A 23,666-nucleotide genomic window follows, 5' to 3' on the forward strand; every position below is an offset into this window, starting at 1 on the left:
CTGATGCATAGGCCACGGAGGGATGCTGCTTACTGGCTTGCTCATCCTGTCGTGCTGAGCCTGCTTTCTTATAGAACCCAGGGATGACACCATCCACAGGGGCTGGGTCCTCCCTCATCCATCACTAATTGTGAAAATGCCTTACACCTGGATTTTACAAAGACAGTTTCTCAACTGAGGCTCCCTCCTTTCAGATAACTCTAGCTTGTGTCATGTGACACAAGACTGCCTGGACAGGTGTGGTATTGATGCCTGTAACTCCTCATTCTGGTGGCTAAGGCAGAAGATTGATGAATTAAAGAAAGACTAGCAAGGGCTACGTAGCCATATGCTAACTCAAGAAGAAGGGGTGGCGGTGGGCGGTCAAATTATTATATAGCCAGATTTAGCACACTCTGTTTCAAGTGTGTTATCAGGCCCACTGTCCTTTACACATCAGTGGGCATCAGAGATAGTGGGGGGTGGACCAAGAGAGCATTGATCCTGATGTCCTCTTACCCACTCCTACTCTGGGGCATCATATGGACGAGTGGGGAGACAGGACTCACTTGTGAGAACAACCCCACAGCCCTAAGAACGCTATGTCCACATGGCAGAGAGCTGGCCCAGGGTGCTGTAGTTCCTAAACTCCCAATCCCATACCAGAGTCATCTGCCTCTGCCTCAAGATGCCAAGCGCACCGTCGCCCTCAGCCGGGAGGGGCTTTCGGTTTGAATGCAGTTTGTCAGTTAAGAAGCCTGATGTTCTGGGACAACCTTTCAGTTGAACTTCTACAGAGCACACACATTTTATCCTTTCTGACTTTCACACCGGAAGCCTTTATCCATCTGTTTTATACCACACAGGGATAAAACCAGGACTTACAACTAAGACTAAAAAAGCTAAGCTCCAACTTTTAGTTTTGGGCTTTTTTTCCCCCTTTGATGTGGGGCCATGTACTCCTGGCCTCAAACTCACCACATATCCAGAAATGAGAGTGGCCTCCCCCTTCCTCTACACCAGGGACTCTGGGACTACAGGCATGTATGTTTCTACACCCAGCCCAAGCTCCCAATTTAATCTTCTTTACTGACCGATGGAAGCTGCCTACTTTTCACTATTTCCTCTCTCCTCTTCCCACTTCTCTATCCTCTATCCTCTACTTTACGTGCCAAAAGATCAGTGGAATTCAAGAAACTGATGCCCAGAGGGCGGGGCTTGGGCTAAATGACACTGTGTTCATCCCTTGGAGTGTCATTGTCTTTTCACTCCTCATGCTCATCACTCCCAGTCATGCTCATGCTCACAGACTGTCTCTCTGGATGCAATTACTCGAGTCTTTCTCCAAGTACCATGACAGCCCCTTTTGAAATCCTATTCATTAAAACAAGCCTCCATTCGTCTCTCGGAGAGCCACTTCCTCCTGGTTGGACCTGACACTCTTATCTCTTCTCTCCCTTTATCTAACCCAGAGAAGTTTCTTCCCTTTATCTTCCAACTTGATGCTTTCAAATTTTTTTCTTGGATTTGTAGATTATTTTTAGAGCATAGATTGTATTTATCATACTTTTTTTTTGTAGGAATGAATACAGTGTGTGATAACCCTATTCTCTCTTATATTGTGGAGTCTTTGTATTTTGACGGCAATTATAACTTACATCGATTATTTTAAAACTGTAAAGTGGGTTGTTCATTATGTAGAAGGTATTAGACACATGCCTAAGAAGTATCGCCCACTTTAAGTGAAAATTTTGCTAGGCTTAACTTCCTGTCTAACGAAGCACCCTGTCATTCATTCTAACAGCAAACTGCTCGGCCACCTGCTTTAATGGAGGGACCTGTTTTTACCCAGGAAAATGTATTTGCCCTCCAGGACTTGAGGGAGAGCAGTGTGAACTCAGTAAGTACAGACCTCCATATTCTTTTTAGCTTGGGGGTGGGGAAACTGAAACTTGTCTGTCTTGTACTTCCTTTTGCTACCGACCAGTCCAAAGCCTAGTCAGACCAGGGACCTCCTGTGAGGTCTTAAACTAGTGGTTTCTTTTTACTGGATTTGACTGCAGCCGGCTTTGTCTGAAGGCTAAGCTGAGAATTTACCCAGGAGGCTCAGGACAAATGCTCTCAGAGATTTGTTTACCCACAAACACAGAGGGGTTGTTGGTTCTTCTGCCAACCAGTCTGAGCCTACTGACCTATCTAAGAGGAAAAGATAGACACCCTCCCCAAAGCAGGGGCAGGGGGACAGTACATAGCAACTAAAACACACCACACCCGGATTGACTCCCAGGGTTATATTACATAAAAGGAGCCGACACACAAAAAGGGTTTACCCATGAGTCCATAGTTTTCAAGCTCAAGAATACAATGTAACTGATTGAGAATGGAAAGTGGAATTGCTTGTTGTGGACCAAAAGGAATTTAGAGGGAGATGGTGATGCCTGTGAGATCTATAGCAGTGTTATCCGAGTGCCGTTAGAAAACATGCAGAGCTGTGAGCTTAAAATTGACACCCACTCTGCCCGTGCTCTACATGGCTGGCTGTCATGTTTCAATACAAAAAGCTAAAGAATGGGATTGTACCACAGCCTAGAGCTCTGCAAACCACTCAGATCTCTCTTTGAAATTGAGAGATGAGCCAATTCAGTCTAAGCATCACTGTGACCCAGAAGACAATTAGCACGGAAGCTCACAGAGGCAGTTGAGCCATCGAGCCATCCGGTGTGCCTGCTGAGGGGTCTGCTTCTGCCTTTCCCATGTGTGTCCTGTTGAGTGGGGTCCTCCCTAGCTCTCCTTACAGTCTCTAAAGCACTGCTGTGCTTGCTTGGTACAGCCATTGTTTCCAAAGCTGAGGTAGATTCAAAATTGAATACTGCTAAGTTCCTATTTTAACTTTCAACCTCTAATTTATTTGTGGGTTTTTGTACTTTAATGAGTAGTAGATGAAGTAACCATTTTTATAGAGTTCAAATGAAATAGCCCCGATGTTTCCATAGAACGTGTAATTAATCGTCAGGATGTGGTTTCTGCTCTTATTAATTACTCTTTCCTGATGACAACGTCTCTAGCTGGCTCCCCTCAGGTTTCTCCCGATGCTCAGCCCCAGACACTGCACACTTAGTGTGTTTATGAGTCTTTGCTCATGGTCTCGTTTCATGTGAGGGTGCCCTTTTATGCCTTTGTGTTTAGGAACCTTCCTCAGGCAGAGGTGCGCGCCTCTCTCTCTCTCTCTCTCTCTCTCTCTCTCTCTCTCTCTTTCTCGTTCCCTCCCTCCCTCTTTCATCTCTGTTCCTTTCTCTCTTCTCTCTTCCTGTCTGCTTCCCTTCCAGCTGTCTCTTTCTCCCTTCCCCCTCAATTTCCTGCTTTTTTTTTTTTTTTAATTCTAACTGGACCAAAAATGCAGGGTTTTGAAAAACTCATCATAAAATTTCAGGGTTTTATAAATTCATCATAGATCCAACCACAAGTTTTATTCAAATTCCTTTAGGGGACTTCCTGTTTCAATGAAAAGAAACACCATGGGGTGTGGGGGAGGTGGAAACAGGTGTGGAGTTGAAGTTTCTCTAAGAGTGTTCGAACAAAATGCAGACTCGAACTATTTATTCTTATTTTTTAGCGAGTCTATAATAAGCATACTGTCAGACAGCATTTTAAAGTGTATCTCCCTGCATATCCACAAGTTATGCCGTGTCCTCTATCTGATTTCAGAATGCTTTATCGCCCCCACCCCCCAAGCAAACAGACACACAAGCAAACAAGCCAACATTTATACCTGTGATTGTTAGAAGTGTCCCCAAGTCCCCTCAGAACCCCAGGGCCTGTCAACCACCCGTCTACTTCCTTTCTCTTTAGCTTTGCCTGTCCTGAGCATCTCATAGAGATGGAGTCATAGGAGATGCGGCGTTTTGAGCCCAGTCTTTCATTTAAGGTCACTGTTTTCAAGGGTCACACATGGAACAGACTATGGCAGCCCTACACTCGTTTTCATTGTGAGTACCATCCAGTTGTGTGGATAGACTCCATTTGTTTACTCATTACCAGATGAGAACAACACAATTGTAAATATTTGTGAGCAAGTTTCTACGCAGACTGGTTTGCATTTGTGTGTGTGTGTGTGTGTGTGTGTGTGTGTGTGTATACATGTGCATGTGTGTGTCTGTTTATGTATATCTGTGTGTGTATCTGTATGTCTTTGTGTGTATCTGTGCTTGTGTCTGTGTGTGTGTGTCTGTGTGTGTGTCTGCGTGTACCTGTATGTGTGTGTATGGGAATATGCCACAGCATATATGTGCAGATCAGAGGACAACTCTTGAGAGTCCGTTCTCTACTTCTGCCTTCTGGCTCCTGGGGTCTGGACTCTAGTCTTCCAGGATGATTGTTGGTGCATTCCCTGCTGAGCCATCTCAATGACCCAAGTTTGCTTAGAAGGAGAATTGCTGGCCCATAAGGGGATGTGTTTTCTGAGATTGTTTCTCCTTTCTCAGCTCCTCACTCTGACCACACTCAATCATCTTTGTTAAGGAAATGTGTCTTCTGTCGTCTGTCTTCTTCTGCCTGTCTGTCCAATTTCCATTTCTCTGGCTACTACCAGTGATAATGCCTTCTCAAGCCATGTTGATACTACCCTATGAGATACCGTCACTGGGTCAGTCAGAGCACCCTTAAAGCCGTCTGGATGCCAAATATGCATACATCTTACTATGTAAGGCTAATAGGTTTCCTAAGAATCTTCCATAGAACTTCAGCTAAAAAGGCCACAAAAATTATTCGTGTCATTTTATAAATAAGTTTAAAAATAACTTAGCAGGACCTCGTCATAAAGGTTCTCTGCAGAAAATAACTTGGACTGTTGAAGAAAATAATCAAAACACATTTATTGTTGTAAGGCTCAGACACCGTGGTTGTTAGCCCTTGAACACCCTGTATTTTTTTCATCCTTTTGTCTGTGAAACAGAGTCACAAAATGAAGCTATCCCACAGTCTCATGGGTGGGGGACATTTGATGACCTCACTGTGTATGCCTTTTGGTCTGGCATTGTTCTCACAAGGACTCCTCCATGGGTTATACTACAACACTATTTAAACAGTGAAGTCTCTTGTCCTTAGACAACACTTCATCTCTACAAATAGGTTAACCCCTTGGGGTTTCAGTATACCCATTTCCAACCAATATAATGTGGTTGTCAAGTGCTTTTCTGCAAAAGTAGTCAATTTGAAGACACTTTGGATGTTCCAAATACTAAAACAACTAAAACAATCAGATGGCGAGGTCTGATTCTACAGTCTTTGAACTATCTATGGCCTGTCAGTCCCTTGAATTCCTGAGAGGTAAGAGCCCAGAAGGGCTTTCCTCCCTCCCTTCCTCCCTCCCTCTGTCCTTCCCAGCTGATAAGAACTGAAGAGTTTTTATTTCCCTCTTACTAAGAACATAAACATTCCAATAGAATCAGGGAGAAGACTCTACCAGTCATTCTGCATTGTTTCTGACCACCAAGTTCACTCCCCCCCACCCCCACCCCACCATCCCACCATTCCACCATCCTGTCATCCCATTACCCCACTACCCCACTATCCCACCAACCCACCAACCCACCATCCCACCACCCCGCTGCCCCACCATCCCACCACCCCGCCATCCCATCACCCCGCCACCCTGCTACCCCACCACCCCGCCACCCCGCCACCCCGCCACCCCGCCACCCTGCCAGCCTGCCACCCCGCCACCATGCCACCCCGCCGCCATGCCACCCCGCCACCCCGCCACCCTGCCAGCCCGCCACCCCGCCGCCCTGCCACCCCGCCACCCTGCCGCCCTGCCACCCCGCTGCGCCGCTAACCCGCCACCCCCGCTGCCCCGCTAACCCGCCACCCCGCTACCCCGCTAACCCGCCACCCCGCTGCCCCGCTAACCCGCCATCCTGCTGCCCCACTAACCCGCCACCCCGCCACCCCGCTAACCCACCACCTTGCCAGCCCACCAGCCCACCACCCTGCCAGCCCACCAGCCCACCACCCCGCCAGCCCACCAGCCCACCACCCCGCCAACCCACCAGCCCACCACCCCAACAGCCCACCAGCCCACCACCCTGCCCGCCCGCCAGCCCACCACCCCGCCAGCCCGCCAGCCCACCACCCCGCCAGCCCACCAGCCCACCACCCCAACAGCCCAACAGCCCACCACCCTGCCAGCCCACCAGCTCACCACCCCAACAGCCCACCAGCCCGCCACCCCACCAACCTGCTACCCCACCATCCTGCCGCCCCGTTACTGTTACCCAAACATCCTGCCACCCCACCATCCCGCCACCCCGCTACCCCGCCATCCGGCCACCCCGCCGCCCCACCAGCCCAACACCCAACCAGTCCACCACCCCACCCAACAAGGAGCCCACCAGAATACCACTCTGCTCTTCCACCATCCCGCCACCCCGCTACCCCGCCATCCTGCCACCCCGACGCCCCACCACCCCGCCCAACAAGGAGCACACCACTCGTTAACTTGTTCACATGGAAGGGACGTGTGCCTTCCTTTGCCCCTAATGATCATTCCTCATGGAGTTGGCATGATCAGCCCCGAAGCACTGGTGAGAATTCTGTGTCATGATCCAGTTTTGTGGCTATTATTATTATCATCATCATCATCATCATCATCATCATCATCATCATCATCAATCATCAGATGGTTCTTTGGAAATTTGGAGTTAGAGCCTTTTCTCTTAATTAAGAGTGGGCTCATCATTAAGCAGGAGAGAGTGTTCTTTAGAAAACAGGACATTTAGTGGTCAATAAAACAGGGGGTCTTTGGGCCTCAGACTGTAGCTTGGTTGGTACAAGAATACTTGTCAAATACACACAAACCCCTGTTTGATCCCCAGAGCGGAATAAAACTGTTTATAATGGCATGCACTTAGGACCCTGCCCTGGGAAGGTGGAGATAAGAAGATCAAAAAGGAGTTCAAGGGCATCCTCGGCTACACAGTGAACTGGAGGCCAGCCTGGGCTACATGAGACTCTGTCTTGAGAAGGAGAGGCGGGGAGCTTTAGGGGAAAAAAAGCCAAAGTCTAGCGTATTGCAGATTTTCAAGGTTTACTGTCTCTGTGACTAAATGTGCTTTGTCCAACTATAAATGAATAAAGTTTGGAGGAAGGGGTAAAATACAAAGTAAAAACTTAAGTGTCTGTAGTAGCAAAACACTTTTCAACTCTTTGGTTAAAAACAGTGCATATTAGTAAATAATATTATAGTTTGCTTCATCCCAACCTTTCTTTGGCCATAAAGAAAAGAGCTCATGAGTGAAAGGTAAGTTTGTTAATGGCAAAGATTTCATTATATAATAATAATAATAATAATAATAATAATAATAATAATAATATGATAATGATAATGATAAGGAAATGAAGAGCAGAATCCCAAACTGGTACCTGAACCCTAGTGGTCGCTGGCTTCTCCTGGAGGTCATCGCTCACTAGCAGGATGTGGCTTTGGCTTTGGCTTTGGGGTAACAGCACCTTATCAGTGACTTCTAAAAAGTCATCCTTCGAATCGGAAAATCTAGATTGCAGAGGAAAATAAATACGGAAGGTGCTAGGCTAAGCTACCATCAGGTGTAGCTACAGACAGACTCACTTCCAGAAGAAGTGATATGCAGGAACCAGAGGTTATAGAAAACTTCAGGTAGTTAAAGTCAGCCATACACTATGATGTAGAACACTGTATAAAACTACAGGCATTTATGAGACAGATTAGTTTCAGTTCATTCATTGTGGAAAAAGAAGCATTACATGTTATATGCTGTATCTTATGTTATATACTGTAATATCACATATATAATTGGCTTGTCTCCAAAACAAAAACAATATAAAAGCCAGTATAGTGATGTGCTTGTAAAAAGATAAAGAGGAGAAGGAATATGATTTTGGTGGAAGTGTGGTGAGATGTGGGGGAAGGGGGTGCCTCAGCGGGCCCATGTTGAGGCATTCCTTCCCCCTGAGGGACCAGCCAAGCGGAGGGGAGTCAAGAGGGTAGTAGAGGCAGAGAAAAGCAGAGAGAGAGGGAGGCAGAAAGAGAGAGGGAGGCAGAAAGAGGGAGGGAGGGAGGGACGTAGAGGCCAGCCATGAGCACGTGGAAAGAGAAGGGGGAAGGCAATGGGGGGAGAAGGGAACAGAGATGGAGCAAGAGAGCCCGGAGGGGCCAAGCAGCCCCCTTTATAATGAGTCAGGCACTCCTGGCCGTTGCCAGGTAACTGTGGGGCGGAGCTTAGACAGAACGCTAACACATAGACCTAAAATAAATGGCAATGACTGACATTTCAGCAATGACTGACATTTCAAAGCAGTTCTCCTCTCAAAGCTTTGTTATTCCTTTGAAGGATGCGATGACTGTCAGTAAAGTCTGGGCTCCTCCCATCCTTAGCTACTTCTCTCTCTCTTGCAGGCAAGTGCCCCCAACCCTGCCGAAACGGAGGTAAATGCATTGGTAAAAGCAAGTGTAAGTGTCCGAAAGGTTACCAAGGAGACCTGTGCTCTAAGCGTAAGTACCACACAGCGGCAGTATAGATGCAGGGTAGCTGAATTAAGTGTCCTCTCTGGATATAGTGTCCACGCCCCCTGCGTGGTGTCTGCGCATCAGAGCTGACCTTCTGCCCTGAGACATACGCTTCGGTCGCTTAGCCCACCGGTGTTGTGAGAATCCCTGAACATAGAATATTTATGCACACAGCCAGATTCTTTCATTGCTTGTCTTGTTTTGTTTGTTTGTTTTTAATCTACTGGGGCTTTTCTTGAAAGGAATAATCTTCCAGGATGCAGCAGTGTCGAAATCTCACTGAGAGTCTTTGTGTATGAGAAGCTTGAGGCTCAGTGTAAAGATTCTTCCTAAGGATTTTTTTTTTCAACTTTGAAGCTTTCGGCCGGAAAGTGACTTAGGAAAAAAAAATAGTGAGGGAAGCCAAAACTAACCCAATCTAAAGGGAAAGCAGCTATCAAGCTATCTTTTTAAGAAGAAACAGAAAAGCCGAGGAAACACAGCTATGCTTTGCTCTGATTCTAGCTGTCTGCGAGCCTGGCTGCGGTGCCCATGGAACCTGCCACGAACCCAACAAATGCCAGTGTCGAGAGGGCTGGCATGGGAGACACTGCAATAAAAGTGAGTAGTGGAGCTGGCTCTGGGGAGCCCTGGGAGCCCTGGGGAGCCCTGGGGAGCCAGATAACCTTACTTCAGCCCTGCTCACAGAGTCATTAGTGACGCTTTCTCTCCCGGTGGCCTCTGTTCATCTCTTCTATCAACATCAAAGCCAACCTAACTTCAGAATAGCAGAAGGCCTGAAAAATGCCACCAGTTTTGTAAAACATCTCCAGAAACAGTCTCTAGGTTAAATTAATAATTTAATTATTAATTTACTTCAGTAATTTGGTGTGCTGAGGGAGGAAACTGATTAACTAAAGTTGGTCTTCTTTCCTTCTTTCCTTCTTTTTCTTCCTTCCTCCCTCCCTCCCCTCTCCCCCTTTCTCTCTCTTTTTCAATCATGTTTCTGGGAACCCAACCTAAGCCACAAGCCTTGCTAGACAAGTGTTCTGGTGGAGCACTATACTCTCTCCTTAAGATTTTAAGTGAACACCAGCGTCTACTGACCTCTTGCTTCAAAAATCAAGCTTTATCAACTCATATGTAATGAGCAATATGTTTTTTGAGATCTTTCAGTGGCACTGGATGTAGTTTAGATGAGTCGCTTTGAAGGAAAGAACAGGCCCATGGAAACCCTTCCTGGGAAAATATTCTGACGTGACCGTGTCTTTCAGATTTACTGACTATCCCAAATAAACTAGCGATATAGATAAACTGCAAGAATACTGTATACACAAAATGAAGCCCGATAAATCGAGCCATTCAGCATCGATGGTGTACCCCTCTATGCCCAATGCAAGCATTAGAACCACATGAGCAAGGAGGAAGGAAAGACCCTGCCTTGTAGGGAACACAATCTAGGATGCAGAGTGGGAATGATTGACAGGCATATGAAATGACAGAGATGGCTGTCACCTAGAGCAGCTTCCTGTGCCTGTGTCCACTGTTTACCTTGATTTAAGGAAAAGGAGGTGGTGTTCAAGGAACACTTTAGAAACAAATGATCCCAATCTTGCCGTACCTCCAAAACAAGATACGTATTTGAATAAATAACTTACATATCCAATATCTTTCTAGACCAGTTGTCAGAGGGCAGTGCAATGCAGCCCGGCGAGCATGCCCAGTGAGCTGGGCACAAAGGTACTGCCACCCATCCAAAATGAAAGCAAGTCAGAGCCTTCCCGTCTTCGTAGTGAGGAGCCCACAACGTTGCACTCCACAGTAGACCATACTGGTTCACCTGCCGTCAGTAGTTCCTCTGTCAGAGAGAGCATTGCACCCAAGAAGATGGCCTGGTACTGGTTCAGTTGCAAACCTATTCTGGGGTGGCCACCCATCTGTTTTGTACATTAGCTAAGAGAATTAAGCTGAAAGAATGGGGTTTATTTTGACCAGGGGAGGTGACAGGGAATGTCTGAGTCACAGAGTTCTGGTAAAGAGCAGATTCCCAGTGGGGTGGCATGTTGGGAGGTCCTAGGCACCCAGGCATCATAAAGGAGAGGAGGCTCTCGCACCCCAGCAGGGAGGTTGGGCTTCATGGGTGGCGAGCCAAGTAGTACGGAAGCATGTTGACTCCAGTGCATTGTTGGCTCACGTTTTGACCGTCCTGTGAGCTCATAGCCGCCACACTGACAATTCAGTATGAAACACACCCAGCAGCTGGGCTCTCTGCTCTCAGTAGTTGTTTGACAGCATGCTTGCATTTAAAAACCACAAGGAACACACGAAACGTTGGATTTGATCAACTCTGATGCACAGGAAGAGGGACACAAGATTTTTTTTTTAAAAGATGTAATTGCTGTCTTGGATCCTTTGCAGGAAAGCAAAAGATGAGTTGGTGTCTCCCCCCACCCCCAGCACCTCCAGAAGTTCCCAAATGGAAAAGAAGGAGGCTTCATAAACAGATGGATAAATAAATTAATTAATTAAAAAGAAAGGAGTTTCATACATAGAGCTGGAGATGGGCAGATGACTGCTTAGTGCAAAACTCACAAGTCCTACTGATAGGCATCAGTTCAAATCATAGCTCTTGTCCACCATGCCGGGCAGAGGTCCTGATACCAGCAGGACTCGTGTGTTGTCTGAGTGTGATGAACTTGGTCCTGGGATGGATAGGAAGACTGGAAGCTGCTGTGTTGAACTGCTTCCACCTAAGTGAGGCTGGTTGGGTAACACAGTGAGAGGAATCAGTGATCAAATTCTCACTAGAACCTTGGAGACCTGAACATGGGACCAGCCCTTCTGTTCAGCCATCCTGTAGTGGGGCTAGAGGCATAGCTCACCTGGTAGAGCGCACGCCAGCGTGCCCAGAGAACGCAGTTTGAGTCCCAGCACCAAATAAACCTGGTCTGGTGGTGCACTCCTGCCACCCCCAGGTCTCAGAGGGTGGAGGAAGGAACACCAGGAGTTTGAAGTCAGCCCAGGCTACAAGAAACTGTGTGTGTGTGTGTGTGTGTGTGTGTGTGTGTGTGTGTGTGTGTGTGTGTATGAGAGAGACAGACAGAGAGACAGACAGACACACACACACAGACAGACAGACAGACAGACAGACAGACAGAGACAGAGACAGAGAGATTTCCTACACAGCCAAAATACGTAGTGAGATAGTAAGGCCGGTTTTGGTGAGCAGACCTCAAACCTGTCACCTGCTGTTACTCAGGTAGAGCTCTGTGTGGTCACTTTGGTCTCACTCAGGGTTAAAAAGGAAACTAGTTTTATTTGAATGGTTAATGAAAAAATCTGAAGAGCCTGTTTTTGTAGTTTCTTTTCTTCTAAGCTGTGAATAATTTTGCAGGGTACGGAGCCAGCCTCATGCATGCCCCGAGGCCAGCAGGCGCCGGGCTGGAGCGGCACACGCCTTCACTTAAAAAGGCTGAGGGGCGGAGGGATCCACCTGAATCCAATTACATCTGGTGAACTCCACCATCTGAAACGGTTCGAGTTACGCCGAGTTCACAGCCTTTGTTAACCTTTCGTGTGTTGGATGTTCAAATGATGTTCATTACACTTTAGAGTACTGGCCTGAATTTTATTAGCTTCATTATGAATCACTGGGCTGATATTTACTCTCCCTTTTAGGTTTCCTAAGCATGTCTAGCATGATGGTATAGATTTTCTTCCTTCAGTCCTTTGGGACAGATCTTTCATGTCAGTTGATCAGGTTAAAAAATAAAAAATCTGTCTCTTCAGTATGTAGTTGACAGATACTTGCAAAATCACGACACATTTGTGGTATTGGGATGGGGAGCCCTAGAGAGGCGAAACTGGGCAAAGATACATAAATCACAAGGTTTTGGATAAAGCAGATAACAGTGTTTAAGCTACAGTATTTCACATTCTGTTGTCAAATATTTGGACACTTGTCTAATTAATATTTCAATTGCCCCCCCCCCATCTTGAATACGTACAATCTATTTCGCCCTTACTGTTACTCTAGACAGTTCAGTTTTGAGGGGGGAACAGAGTTAAAGGGAAAACATCACACTTGTGTTAGTGGCATTTAAACAATATAATATATTGTAAACACGACAAAGTAAGGAATATAATGTATGGAGTCTTTGCCTTGGATGGAAGCAATATAATATATTGTAAACAAAACACAGCTCTTACATAGTAAACATTTTATACTGTTTGTATGTATCAAATAAAGGTGCTGCTTTCTCTCTCTGAGTGCTGGGTCTTTGTATGACTGCTCGATGACAGAAATAAAGATGACTGCTGATTGGTGGTCCAGCCCTCCGACCCCACCTCAGCTCTCCCTCCCTCCCTCCTCTGTGCCCCCTCCCCACCAGCTTTCTAATTGTACCCCAGCCCTGCTATAGAACACTGCTGTCACTGCCTGCAAGACTCCCAGTTAGGTCACATCTCAGCTTGCCCTATCTTTCCAGGCTCTGACTAGGATGGACTGGCACGGAATGGATAGCAGAGACCAGTTGAGGTTTAGGGGAAGGGAAATGCATGGCTCTACAGTCTGATAAAGCCTCAAGTCATAGCAGAAGGCAGAAGGGCAAACAAGAAGGAAGACACAAGAGCAGAGGGAGCTGAACTTGTGTTTGCAGCAACCAAATGCTGGGGTAACTAACCCACTGGGCAAGGACATTCACTAATGACTTATGGAGGCAGAAGCCTCATGATGTCATCATGGCTTACTAAGCGCCACTGCTAACAGGTGCCTTGGAAATTACACTTCCCACATTAGAGCTCTGGAGGGGCGGGGGTGCTTGAAGCCATACTGATATCCTACTAGTGGAAGGCCTACTAAGACTGAATGTATCAGAATTTCCCAAATATAAAGTATCCCTGTTGGTTATTTAACCTATTGACCCCACGTGCAGTAGGTGCTACTACCCTATAAAGCAAATATTACTGTCTCCTTTATTGTAGGTAGGAAGCCAAAGTATGGAGACAGTAAAACATTTACTCTAGGACACAGATGATAGAGTTTTAGCCATGCCGCCTGGCTCCAAGGAGATGACACTATGTTGCTTGATCTGTTGTGTGATACAGGAGGTGAAATACGGGAAAAGAAGTAAGACTACATGCAAAATTACAGGCTGAAGCCATCTACACCAACCATCCCTCGCCCTATTTAACTGTGGGCTCCACTGGAAATTCCTGAGGACAGTGGCTGGGGATGTGGCCCTGTTGGTAGACTGCCTGGGTTCGATCGTCAGTACCACACAAAGCAGACATCTCTAATCTCAGTACTCAGGAGCTGAGGCAGGGGATTCAGAAGCTCAAAGCCAACCTCTGGTACATAGTGAAAGTTTTCTTAAAAGTTCTTTTATTTTTTATTTATTTGTCTGATTGTATGTGTGGGTACCCTGGGAGGCCAGAGTAGGGTGTCAGATCCCCTGGAGCTGCATTTACAGGTTGCTGTGAACCACCCAATATGAGTACTGAATTCCAGGCTTTTACCATCACAACTGAGCCAACCCTCTACCCCACACACTGAGTTTGAAGCTGGCCTCTGTCTCAAAAAGAGGAGGAAGAGGAAAAGGAGACTAGCATGCTAATATGTGCACCACAAAAGCCAGAAATGTTTACAAGGCAGAGAAAAGTGTAAGTATAAACTGTAATATTCGATATCTAATTCATATACACCCAATGTTACACACACATACACACACACATGCACACACACACGTCCCAAAGGACACATCACGTGTAAGTGGAGAAATATAGTCTGAAATGACTATGATTTAGGGTCAGTGACTCAAAAGAGATTCAGACCTAAGCAGGAGGAGGAGTGACGAGGGTTCCAGAGTTGCTTGGTTTAAAATTCCATTGGGTTGCCTCGTTAGAGATGCCTGGTAGGCACTTCAAACGCAGCTGGGTGCTCAAAGCCAACAACTGGCTCATTATTAGCCATATTATAACAAAAGAATGCTAATTACATATCAGCCATTTCTGATATAACGTACCTGAAAGCTTTATCTAGCTAGGTGTGGTTTTGTTCACTTCCGTTTTTTAGATTCTGTACATAACTGGCATTCTTTGCTAGTGACCTGATTACCTACACATGGCCTTTATTATTTGGTTGAGCATTGAGGGTTCCTAGCTATTGGGTATTATTATGAATCTTTATCTAAAAATGTGTGCTTGGTTACTTTGTTAATTTATGTGGAGCCACAACAGTGGAATCCAGCTTTAAAACAAAGACTGAAAATCGAGAATTTATAGGATCTGAAATGATTTTTGTTATTTATTTGAAGTTACCCATAAAGGAAATAGGAAGGTGTAGAAGGAGGAAGAGGAGAAGATAATTGCATAAAATACCTTTATACATATTTTAAGAGTATATGTATAAAGGCCCAGCCAGCAAAGGCACTTGCTGACTGACAGCCTAAGTTCAGTCCTCAGAAGCCAGATGGTAGGAGAGAATTGTGCCAGTTTGAATAAGAATGGGCCCCCAGGGGCTGATATGTTTGAATGTTTGGTCCTCAGTTGGTGGAACTGTTTGGGAAGGATTAGGAGGTGTGGCCTTGTTGGAGGAGGTGTGTCACTGGGCAGTTTTTGAAGTTTTAAAAGCATATGCTAGTCTTAGTCTCTTTCTCACTCATTCATGTGTGTATGTGGGGTGGGGGTGGGGACTGGGGATATGTATAAACTGTCAGCTATTAGTCCAGCACTGTGCTGGCCTGCTGGCCTGCTTTCACATTCCCTGCCATTATGGTCATGGACTCACCCTCTGAACTGTAAGCAAGCCCCCAAAAAACTCTTTCTTCTGTAAGTTGTCTTGGTCACGGTATTTCATCACACCAATAGGACAGTGGCTAAGATAAGAACTGATCCTGTAAGTTGTTCTCGGAATACCATATTTTTGCTAATGGCATGAGCCCCTCTCTCTTGGGGATTTGTTCTAATGCTTTGTCTTATTCCCACTCCCAAAAGCAGCGCTTCCAGACCTGAGGGTCCCAGCACCCAGCTGGCTTTGATTGATGATAAAGAATTGGGGTAGGACTTTTAGATTGTGTGGCGGGCAAGAGACCTAGAGAGAAAGGAGAGACAGAGGATAGCCATGATGGGGAAGCAGAAAGATGAAACATAAAGATCTGAGGGCATGTGGTAGCAGGGATGAAATACAGATTTTAAAAGATAATAACTCGGCAGCAGCTCTCTGCTCCCAGACCCGGTGAGAGAGAGACCCAACCGCCTGGTCAGGTGGGCACTCCTGAGGCTGCAGAGCAGAAGAGACCACCAACACTGCTCACCCCTGCCCACATCCCTGGCCCAAGAGGAAACTGTATAAGGCCTCTGGGCTCCCGTGGGGGAGGGCCCAGGAGCGGCAGGACCCCTGCCAGAGACACCGCCGGAACCTGAAAGAAACAGACCGGATAAACAGTTCTCTGCACCCAAATCCCGTGGGAGGGAGAGCTAAACCTTCAGAGAGGCAGACAAGCCTGGGAAACCAGAAGAGACTGCTCCCTGCACACACATCTCGGACGCCAGAGGAAAAAGCCAAAGACCATCTGGAACCCTGGTGCACTGAAGCTCCCGGAAGGGGCGGCACAGGTCTTCCTGGTTGCTGCCGCTGCAGAGAGCCCCTGGGCAGCACCCCACGAGCGAACCTGAGCCTCAGGACCACAGGTAAGACCAAATTTTCTGCTGCAAGAAAGCTGCCTGGTGAACTCAAGACACAGGCCCACAGGAACAGCTGAAGACCTGTAGAGAGGAAAAACTACACACCCGAAAGCAGAACACTCTGTCCCCATAACTGACTGAAAGAGAGGAAAACAGGTCTACAGCACTCCTGACACACAGGCTTATAGGACAGTCTAGCCACTGTCAGAAATAGCAGAACAAAGTAACACTAGAGATAATCTGATGGCGAGAGGCAAGCGCAGGAACCCAAGCAACAGAAACCAAGACTACATGCCATCATCGGAGCCCAATTCTCCCACCAAAACAAACATGGAATATCCAAACACACCAGAAAAGCAAGATCTAGTTTCAAAATCATATTTGATCATGATGCTGGAGGACTTCAAGAAAGACATGAACACACTTAGGGAAGCACAGGAAAACATTAATAAACAAGTAAAAGCCTACAGAGAGGAATCGCAAAAATCCCTGAAAGAATTCCAGGAAAACACAATCAAACAGTTGAAGGAATTAAAAATGGAAATAGAAGCAATCAAGAAAGAACACATGGAAACAACCCTGGATATAGAAAACCAAAAGAAGAGACAAGGAGCTGTAGATACAAGCTTCACCAACAGAATACAAGAGATGGAAGAGAGAATCTCAGGAGCAGAAGATTCCATAGAAATCATTGACTCAACTGTCAAAGATAATGTAAAGCGGAAAAAGCTACTGGTCCAAAACATACAGGAAATCCAGGACTCAATGAGAAGATCAAACCTAAGGATAATAGGTATAGAAGAGAGTGAAGACTCCCAGCTCAAAGGACCAGTAAATATCTTCAACAAAATCATAGAAGAAAACTTCCCTAACCTAAAAAAAGAGATACCCATAGACATACAAGAAGCCTACAGAACTCCAAATAGATTGGACCAGAAAAGAAACACCTCCCGTCACATAATTGTCAAAACACCAAACGCACAAAATAAAGAAAGAATATTAAAAGCAGTAAGGGAAAAAGGTCAAGTAACATATAAAGGGAGACCTATCAGAATCACACCAGACTTCTCGCCAGAAACTATGAAGGCCAGAAGATCCTGGACTGATGTCATACAGACCCTAAGAGAACACAAATGCCAGCCCAGGTTACTGTATCCAGCAAAACTCTCAATTAACATTGATGGAGAAACCAAGATATTCCATGACAAAACCAAATTTACACAATATCTTTCTACAAATCCAGCACTACAAAGGATAATAAATGGTAAAGCCCAACATAAGGAGGCAAGCTATACCCTAGAAGAAGCAAGAAACTAAAAGGGGAACAAGAATACCCTTGGCAGGGAATAGAGAGGCAAAGATTAAAACAGAGACTGAAGGAACACCCATTCAGAGCCTGCCCCACATGTGGCCCATACATATACAGCCATCCAATTAGACAAGATGGATGAAGCAAAGAAGTGCAGACCGACAGGAGCCGGATGTAGATCGCTCCTGAGAGACACAGCCAGAATACAGCAAATACAGAGGCGAATGCCAGCAGCAAACCACTGAACTGAGAATGGGACCCCCGTTGAAGGAATCAGAGAAAGAACTGGAAGAGCTTGAAGGGGCTCGAGACCCCAAAAGTACAACAATGCCAAGCAACCAGAGCTTCCAGGGACTAAGCCACTACCTAAAGACTATACATGGACTGACCCTGGACTCTGACCTCATAGGTAGCAATGAATATCCTAGTAAGAGCACCAGTGGAAGGGGAAGCCCTGGGTCCTGCTAAGACTGAACCCCCAGTGAACTAGATTGTTGGGAGGAGGGCGACAAGGGGGGGGAGGATGGGGAGGGGAACACCCATAAAGAAGGGGAGGGGGAGGGGGATGTTTGCCAGGAAACCGGGAAAGGGAATAAAAAAAAAAAGATTGAAAGTCAGCTCTTCATTCCCCGTCTTCCATTTCTCCTGGCACACTGTCCACTTTATTATTTTTTAGCATGTTTACCTTTTGTTCTCTGCCTGCCATGGCCATTTTCAATTCAGAGTTGAATGATACTTAAAAACCTAAACACTACAGAGGTGGGGAACTAATAGACTCACTGGAAGTGCATTCTGGAGATGGGTTAAGGAAGTGTTTTGTTGGTAGTCTGTGGGGTTGCTTACAGGCTGGGTGTTTCTGTACTGCTGGGGTCTGGACATGAAATGTCTGTTTAAGAGCTTATGTATTGAAGGTTTGGTCCCTAAATGGTGATCATGAGGGGACTTCAATAATGGTTCAGTGGACCATTAGGAGATTTCGGAGTTAAGGAACTAAATCACATAGAGGCATGCCTTTAACTGTAGATCTTTGTCACAAGGATTCTTCTCTCTCTCTCTCTCTCTCTCTCTCTCTCTCTCTCTCTCTCTCTCTCTCTCTCTCTCTCCCTTCCTCCCTCACTCCCACCTTTTCCCTCACTCCCTTCCTTCTTCCTCCAACCCCTGCCTCGTCCCTTCCTAGGAAAGGAGGCTCTTTTTCTCAGTGATCCCTTTTCTCTGTGACATTTCAGCTTTACCTCTGCCCCATGGCAATGGAGCTAGCTTATGAACAAAGGCTCCAAAACATGAGCCTAAAATATTCTGGGTCTTCCTTTCCTCCTCCTCCTCCTTCTTCTTCCTCCTTTTCTTCTTTCTCCTCTTTCCCCTCCTCTCCTTCCCCTCTTCCCCTCTCCCTCCTCCTCTCCCTTTCTTCCCCCTCCTCCTCCTTCTGGTATTTGTCTCTGTGATAGACATGGTGACTAACTAAGCCATACACCCTGAAAATGAACATGTTATAAGGATCTTTTTACTCTTGTGTTGATAAAATGGATTTCATAAATTAAAATTTTTTAACCTAAGTTTAAAAATACTTACAAGAGGATGTGAGGGCCTAACTCCTTTAGACTTGGGAGGCAGAAACAGGGGGATTTCTATGAGTCCCAGGACAGCCCAGACTACATAAAAATCTCCAGGTTAGTCAATTATACAGTGAGATCCTGCCAGTTACACAGTGAGACCCTGTCTGGGAAAACAAAAGAAGTCCTTATAAGAATTACTTCTCCAGTGTCCTTATATCTTTACAAATCTAAAATAAACAGGTCAATTTCTCTTGAAATACATATATGTAGGGAAAAAATAGGCAAATTGCCTAAAACCAACTGATTTACAATTCAAACCACAAGCCCTTTGTGTTGTAAATTACAAGGTTCAGTTCTCTTTGAATTAGCTTCAAACAGACAGTACAAGAATAAAAACAGGAGAGGAAAAAAGTCTAGGGATGACTCAACTTTAGGGACTTCAAACTACTTAGCTAGGGGTGTGTTGGACAGGATTTTGTACCTGGAAGATGCTTTTGTGGAGAAAAAGCTATCTTTGTTCAAATAGGTTACCAACCCAGCCTGCTGATCCTTTCTGTGGATACACAGCAAACTGGTGCTATTCGGACTCTGAGAGGTGCTACTGCATGGACACCCTCAGCCCGTATTGGCCCTGGTCTGCTATACATGTTTGACTCCAGAACCTATGTCCATCTAATTCCTATGAATGTTTGAGAAATTAGCATCCCAAAGGACAGAATTTTGGTATCTCCACACAGTGTCTCCTGCTTCTGTATTGCTTCATTAGCATTCACAAGTGCTATTTAGCCCTCCCTCCCACCCCTGCCCTCCTGCTCCCCTGGTCTGTCTTTGAAGGTCCTTAGTCCCCTCGCAGAGCAGTGCAAATCCACATTTCCATAGCCTCTCTTTAAGGTTGGTGATGTCACATTTTGGTAGAGTGACAAGCTGAAAGCCTTTCTTCTCTGACTCCATTTTGCCAGGAATCTCAGTCATGCACGAAGCTACGTTGTCAATCTCTGGCTGACATCCGTATAAAAAAAATCAACAGATACTTGGCAAAAGCCGGGGAAACTCCAACTTGTTTCAATTTCAACCTGATAGTCTGTTTCAAAGGTCCCTGTTTTCTTTCAAGGCACAACTGCCACAATTACTTCCCCTGGTATGTTTGAAAATCACTTACATGGAGGTAGGTTGTCACTGGATAGCCTGTGTTCCCGTTGTGATTTCAAGGGTGGCTTACATGTGGAGCCAGGATGGCTGCTGCCTAGGGCTTACTTCGGCTTGTGATATTGAAGCTGTTCCTTTAGTCTGGTTTTGGTGTAGGACAGTATGCAATCCAAATAAACAAGCCAGGGCAGACTCTCTAAGTGAGGGAAAACAAACAAACAAACAATCTTTGGAGCTCTAGTAGAAAACCTATAGTTCGGCTCCTTCAACATAAGCCCAGGGTTCCCCATTAAAGAGGCCAAAGACCGTGATGGCTTTGTGTCCCAAGAGACAGCATTTGCTTCTTCCAAAAGCATGATCTTAGCTTCAAGTTCAAACTCTTAACAACTACTCAGCTTTAAAGAGCAGGGAAAGGTTTTTGTTTTGTTTTGTTTTTTTAAGTTTTGGGTGTTTTCTTAATTCAAGGCAAGACAAATTGGGGCTTTGGGGACATTTGTTGTGGGGTTTCTGGAAAAATGTGGCTCTTCATTGAATTAGAATTCCGTAGCTGGGATGAACTCATTGTCTGTCAAAGGCATATGATCCCGGCTCAGCCAGGTTTCCATGTTTCTGTCTCCTAATAAAGAACAGAAGCCAGAAGTTGGAATGATCCAAAGTGATCTTTTTGGTTATAATGGATTGTCCACAGAATTATGTAAAGTATCCTTCCCTCATGAGCTGTAAATTCAAAACTACCCATTTTCTTTTTCTTCCTTAATCAGGAACCTAAGTTCAAAGACTTTCACTGGACTAAAACCTAAAGCAAATTAATTTGGTCCCCTTAACTTGTCCCCTCTGGGCCTTCCGGGTTTTGTATTTGCAATATTAATTCAGAAGTAGTTTGCAGTTGTCACCGACTTAACTGGTTCTCAAGGCCTGTCCACCATGAACTGAAGGCAGAGCCATCTGGCTCGTGCCAGGGCAGAGACTGTAAATGTGCCAGGACAAGCACAATGGAAGGACCAAAGCACTCGGGACCAGAGGTGTTCTAGACTGACAAATCATAAAAACATTTTTTTGAGTGCACATAATGTGAGTTCCTAGGGTTGGAAGTCAAGTCTAAACATAGAGAAAAGCTTTATGTGTATACACAACACACACACACACACACACATATACGCACACATATACACACACACATACACACATACATACACACAAACACACACATACACACATATATACACATACATATAAACACACACATACAAATATCCAAACACACACATGCACACATACATTCACATACATACACACAAACACACACATACACACATATATACACATACATATAAACACACACATACAAATATCCAAACACACACATGCACACATACATTCACATACATACACACAAACACACATATACATACAAACACATAATACAAACACACGCATATATACACATACATACAAACACAGACATACACATACAAATGCACATATACACACATACATACACACATACACACACATATATACAAACACATACATATACACACATACACACACATATACACACATATACACATACACATGCATACATACATACATACATACATACATAATACATACATACAAACACACACACACATATATACTATAAAGCTGTTCATTGTCATGTCCAGTGAAGCAGAGAGCTGAGTATTCACTCTGAACTGTGTCCATTTCAGTGCCCCTCTGGTGGATTTTATGGACATTTTTGACATCTATGTAGCTTTTCCTGTCACCTGTGGACATCTAGGTGGTTACAACTTTCAAGAACTGTCAGGTCACTTTAATAGCTGGACATGTTTAGGAAGACAGACCTGTTGCTCAGGGGAAATACTGAGAATCCGGTGCTTATTAAAATGTTTCTCGTTTGTAATTTTTTATATACTTATCAATTATAAATCAGTAAATAGGTAAAAAAATCAATTTACATTTGGAGAGTACACTAGTATTTCTGAAAATGGAGAGCTGAGGTGCTCACAGAGCACCTGAGTGTTTTGTTTTCTGCTGTCAGTTTCCTGTACGTGGTTTCTATTTCTTAATCTTGAGCCATGTGGAGCACATTTATTCTACGTGCTTATTAAAGTTTTTTGTATTTGCACAGTTGCCCAAACTGCCTAGGAATTATTACAACAGAACTCTGAAGGCAGGCGTCTTTGGAGAGGCATTTGCTTTTTCCTTCTTTTTTATTGCTTTCAGAAAAAAAAACTGTTTTGAGATGGCGACATCTCTTCATTACCCAATTGAGGAATTGTTCATCCCAGTGTACTCCCTTCCCTTGGTACCATTCTAGGTAGAAATGCTTTCCTTAAATTGTACTTTACTGTGAATACTCGTGATTTCTGGAAGAATATAAAAAGAAAGAGCCCTGTCACTGCTCTGTGCGTGTTATTCAGCGTGTCATGGAATACATGGCCTTCTGGCCTTTGTCTGAGGACCTGTAGGAAGGGCTGGGGATGTAGTTCAGTGGTTGAGAATTTGGATAGCGTGTGAAGGGCCTGGGGCTGAGCCACTAGCATCGTGAGAGCCCACAGGAGACAAATCTCTCTTCCCTCCCATTTAGAGCAGACTGAAGGCCCCACATACCTGGGATGAATCTGCCACAAGGATCATAGTGATCATAGTATGACTTGAGATGGGAAAATGGCTCATTCCCAGATTGAGAAGAACCAGGTAAGAACGCACTTGGGGTGATGGTAAGAATTTCAAGAAATGTGTTAAAAAATCAAGATGCTTAATCTCCTGGGGTAGGTTGGCTGAACTTTACTGAAGAGTGTGGCAGAAACAAATAGTCTTGGGATGGTGTCTTAGGATTTTGCTGCTATGGACAGACACCATGATCAAGTCACCTCTTATCAGGACAACATTTAATGAGAGTTAGCTTATAGGTTTAGAGGTTCAGTCCATCATCATCAAGGCAGGAGCATGGCAGCATCCAGGCAGGCATGGTGCAGGAGGAGCTGAGAGTTCTACATCTTCACCTGAAGGCTGCTAGTGGAGGACAGGCTTCCAGGCAGCGAGGATGAGGGTCTTAAAGCCCACACCCACAGTGACACACCTACTCCAACAAAGGACAAACCTCCAAACAGTGCCCCACCGTGAGGCAAGCATTTTCAAACCACCACAGATAGTGACTAGAAGCAGGATCCAGACCGAAGTTTTCCTTTCTCCCTTCTTCATATAGTTCCTCTGCAAGTGAATGTGGAAGAAAAAGTGTTTTCTTTGAAGGATGGCAAAAAGCAACTTTCTCACCATATCCGCTTTCCTTTCCCCTTTCTCCTTTCATTGCTACGATATTCACTTATTTGTTACAGGTGTATGAACGTCTGCCTACACATAGGTATGTCTGTGTACCACATGCCTGGCTGATGACCTTGGAAGCCAGAAGAGCTTGTTGGATCCCCTAGAGCTGTCAGGTGGTTGTGGACTGCCTGATGTGGGTCTG

General features: G+C 45.3%; 1 protein-coding gene across 5 annotated transcripts in view; it reads left to right on the forward strand.

Annotated features, from left to right (window-relative positions):
- Positions 1–12,769, forward strand: part of Wif1 (Wnt inhibitory factor 1) — a 119,665-nt gene extending 106,896 nt beyond the window's left edge. For 4 of the 5 annotated variants that reach the window (XM_087555333.1, XM_087555334.1, XM_087555332.1 and 1 more), the window contains 4 exon segments: positions 1,784–1,879; positions 8,411–8,506; positions 9,026–9,121; positions 11,895–12,769. In XM_087555333.1, the coding sequence (XP_087411459.1) occupies positions 1,784–1,879; positions 8,411–8,506; positions 9,026–9,121; positions 11,895–12,016 (410 nt within the window). In that variant the 3' untranslated portion in view covers positions 12,017–12,769. 5 annotated transcript variants of the gene reach the window in all.
- The last annotated feature ends 10,897 nt before the right edge of the window (positions 12,770–23,666 follow it).

Source organism: Rattus norvegicus, chromosome 7 (genome assembly GCF_021556685.1).
Source record: "Rattus norvegicus strain SHRSP/BbbUtx chromosome 7, alternate assembly SHRSP_T2T, whole genome shotgun sequence".
Taxonomy (NCBI): domain Eukaryota; kingdom Metazoa; phylum Chordata; class Mammalia; order Rodentia; family Muridae; genus Rattus; species Rattus norvegicus.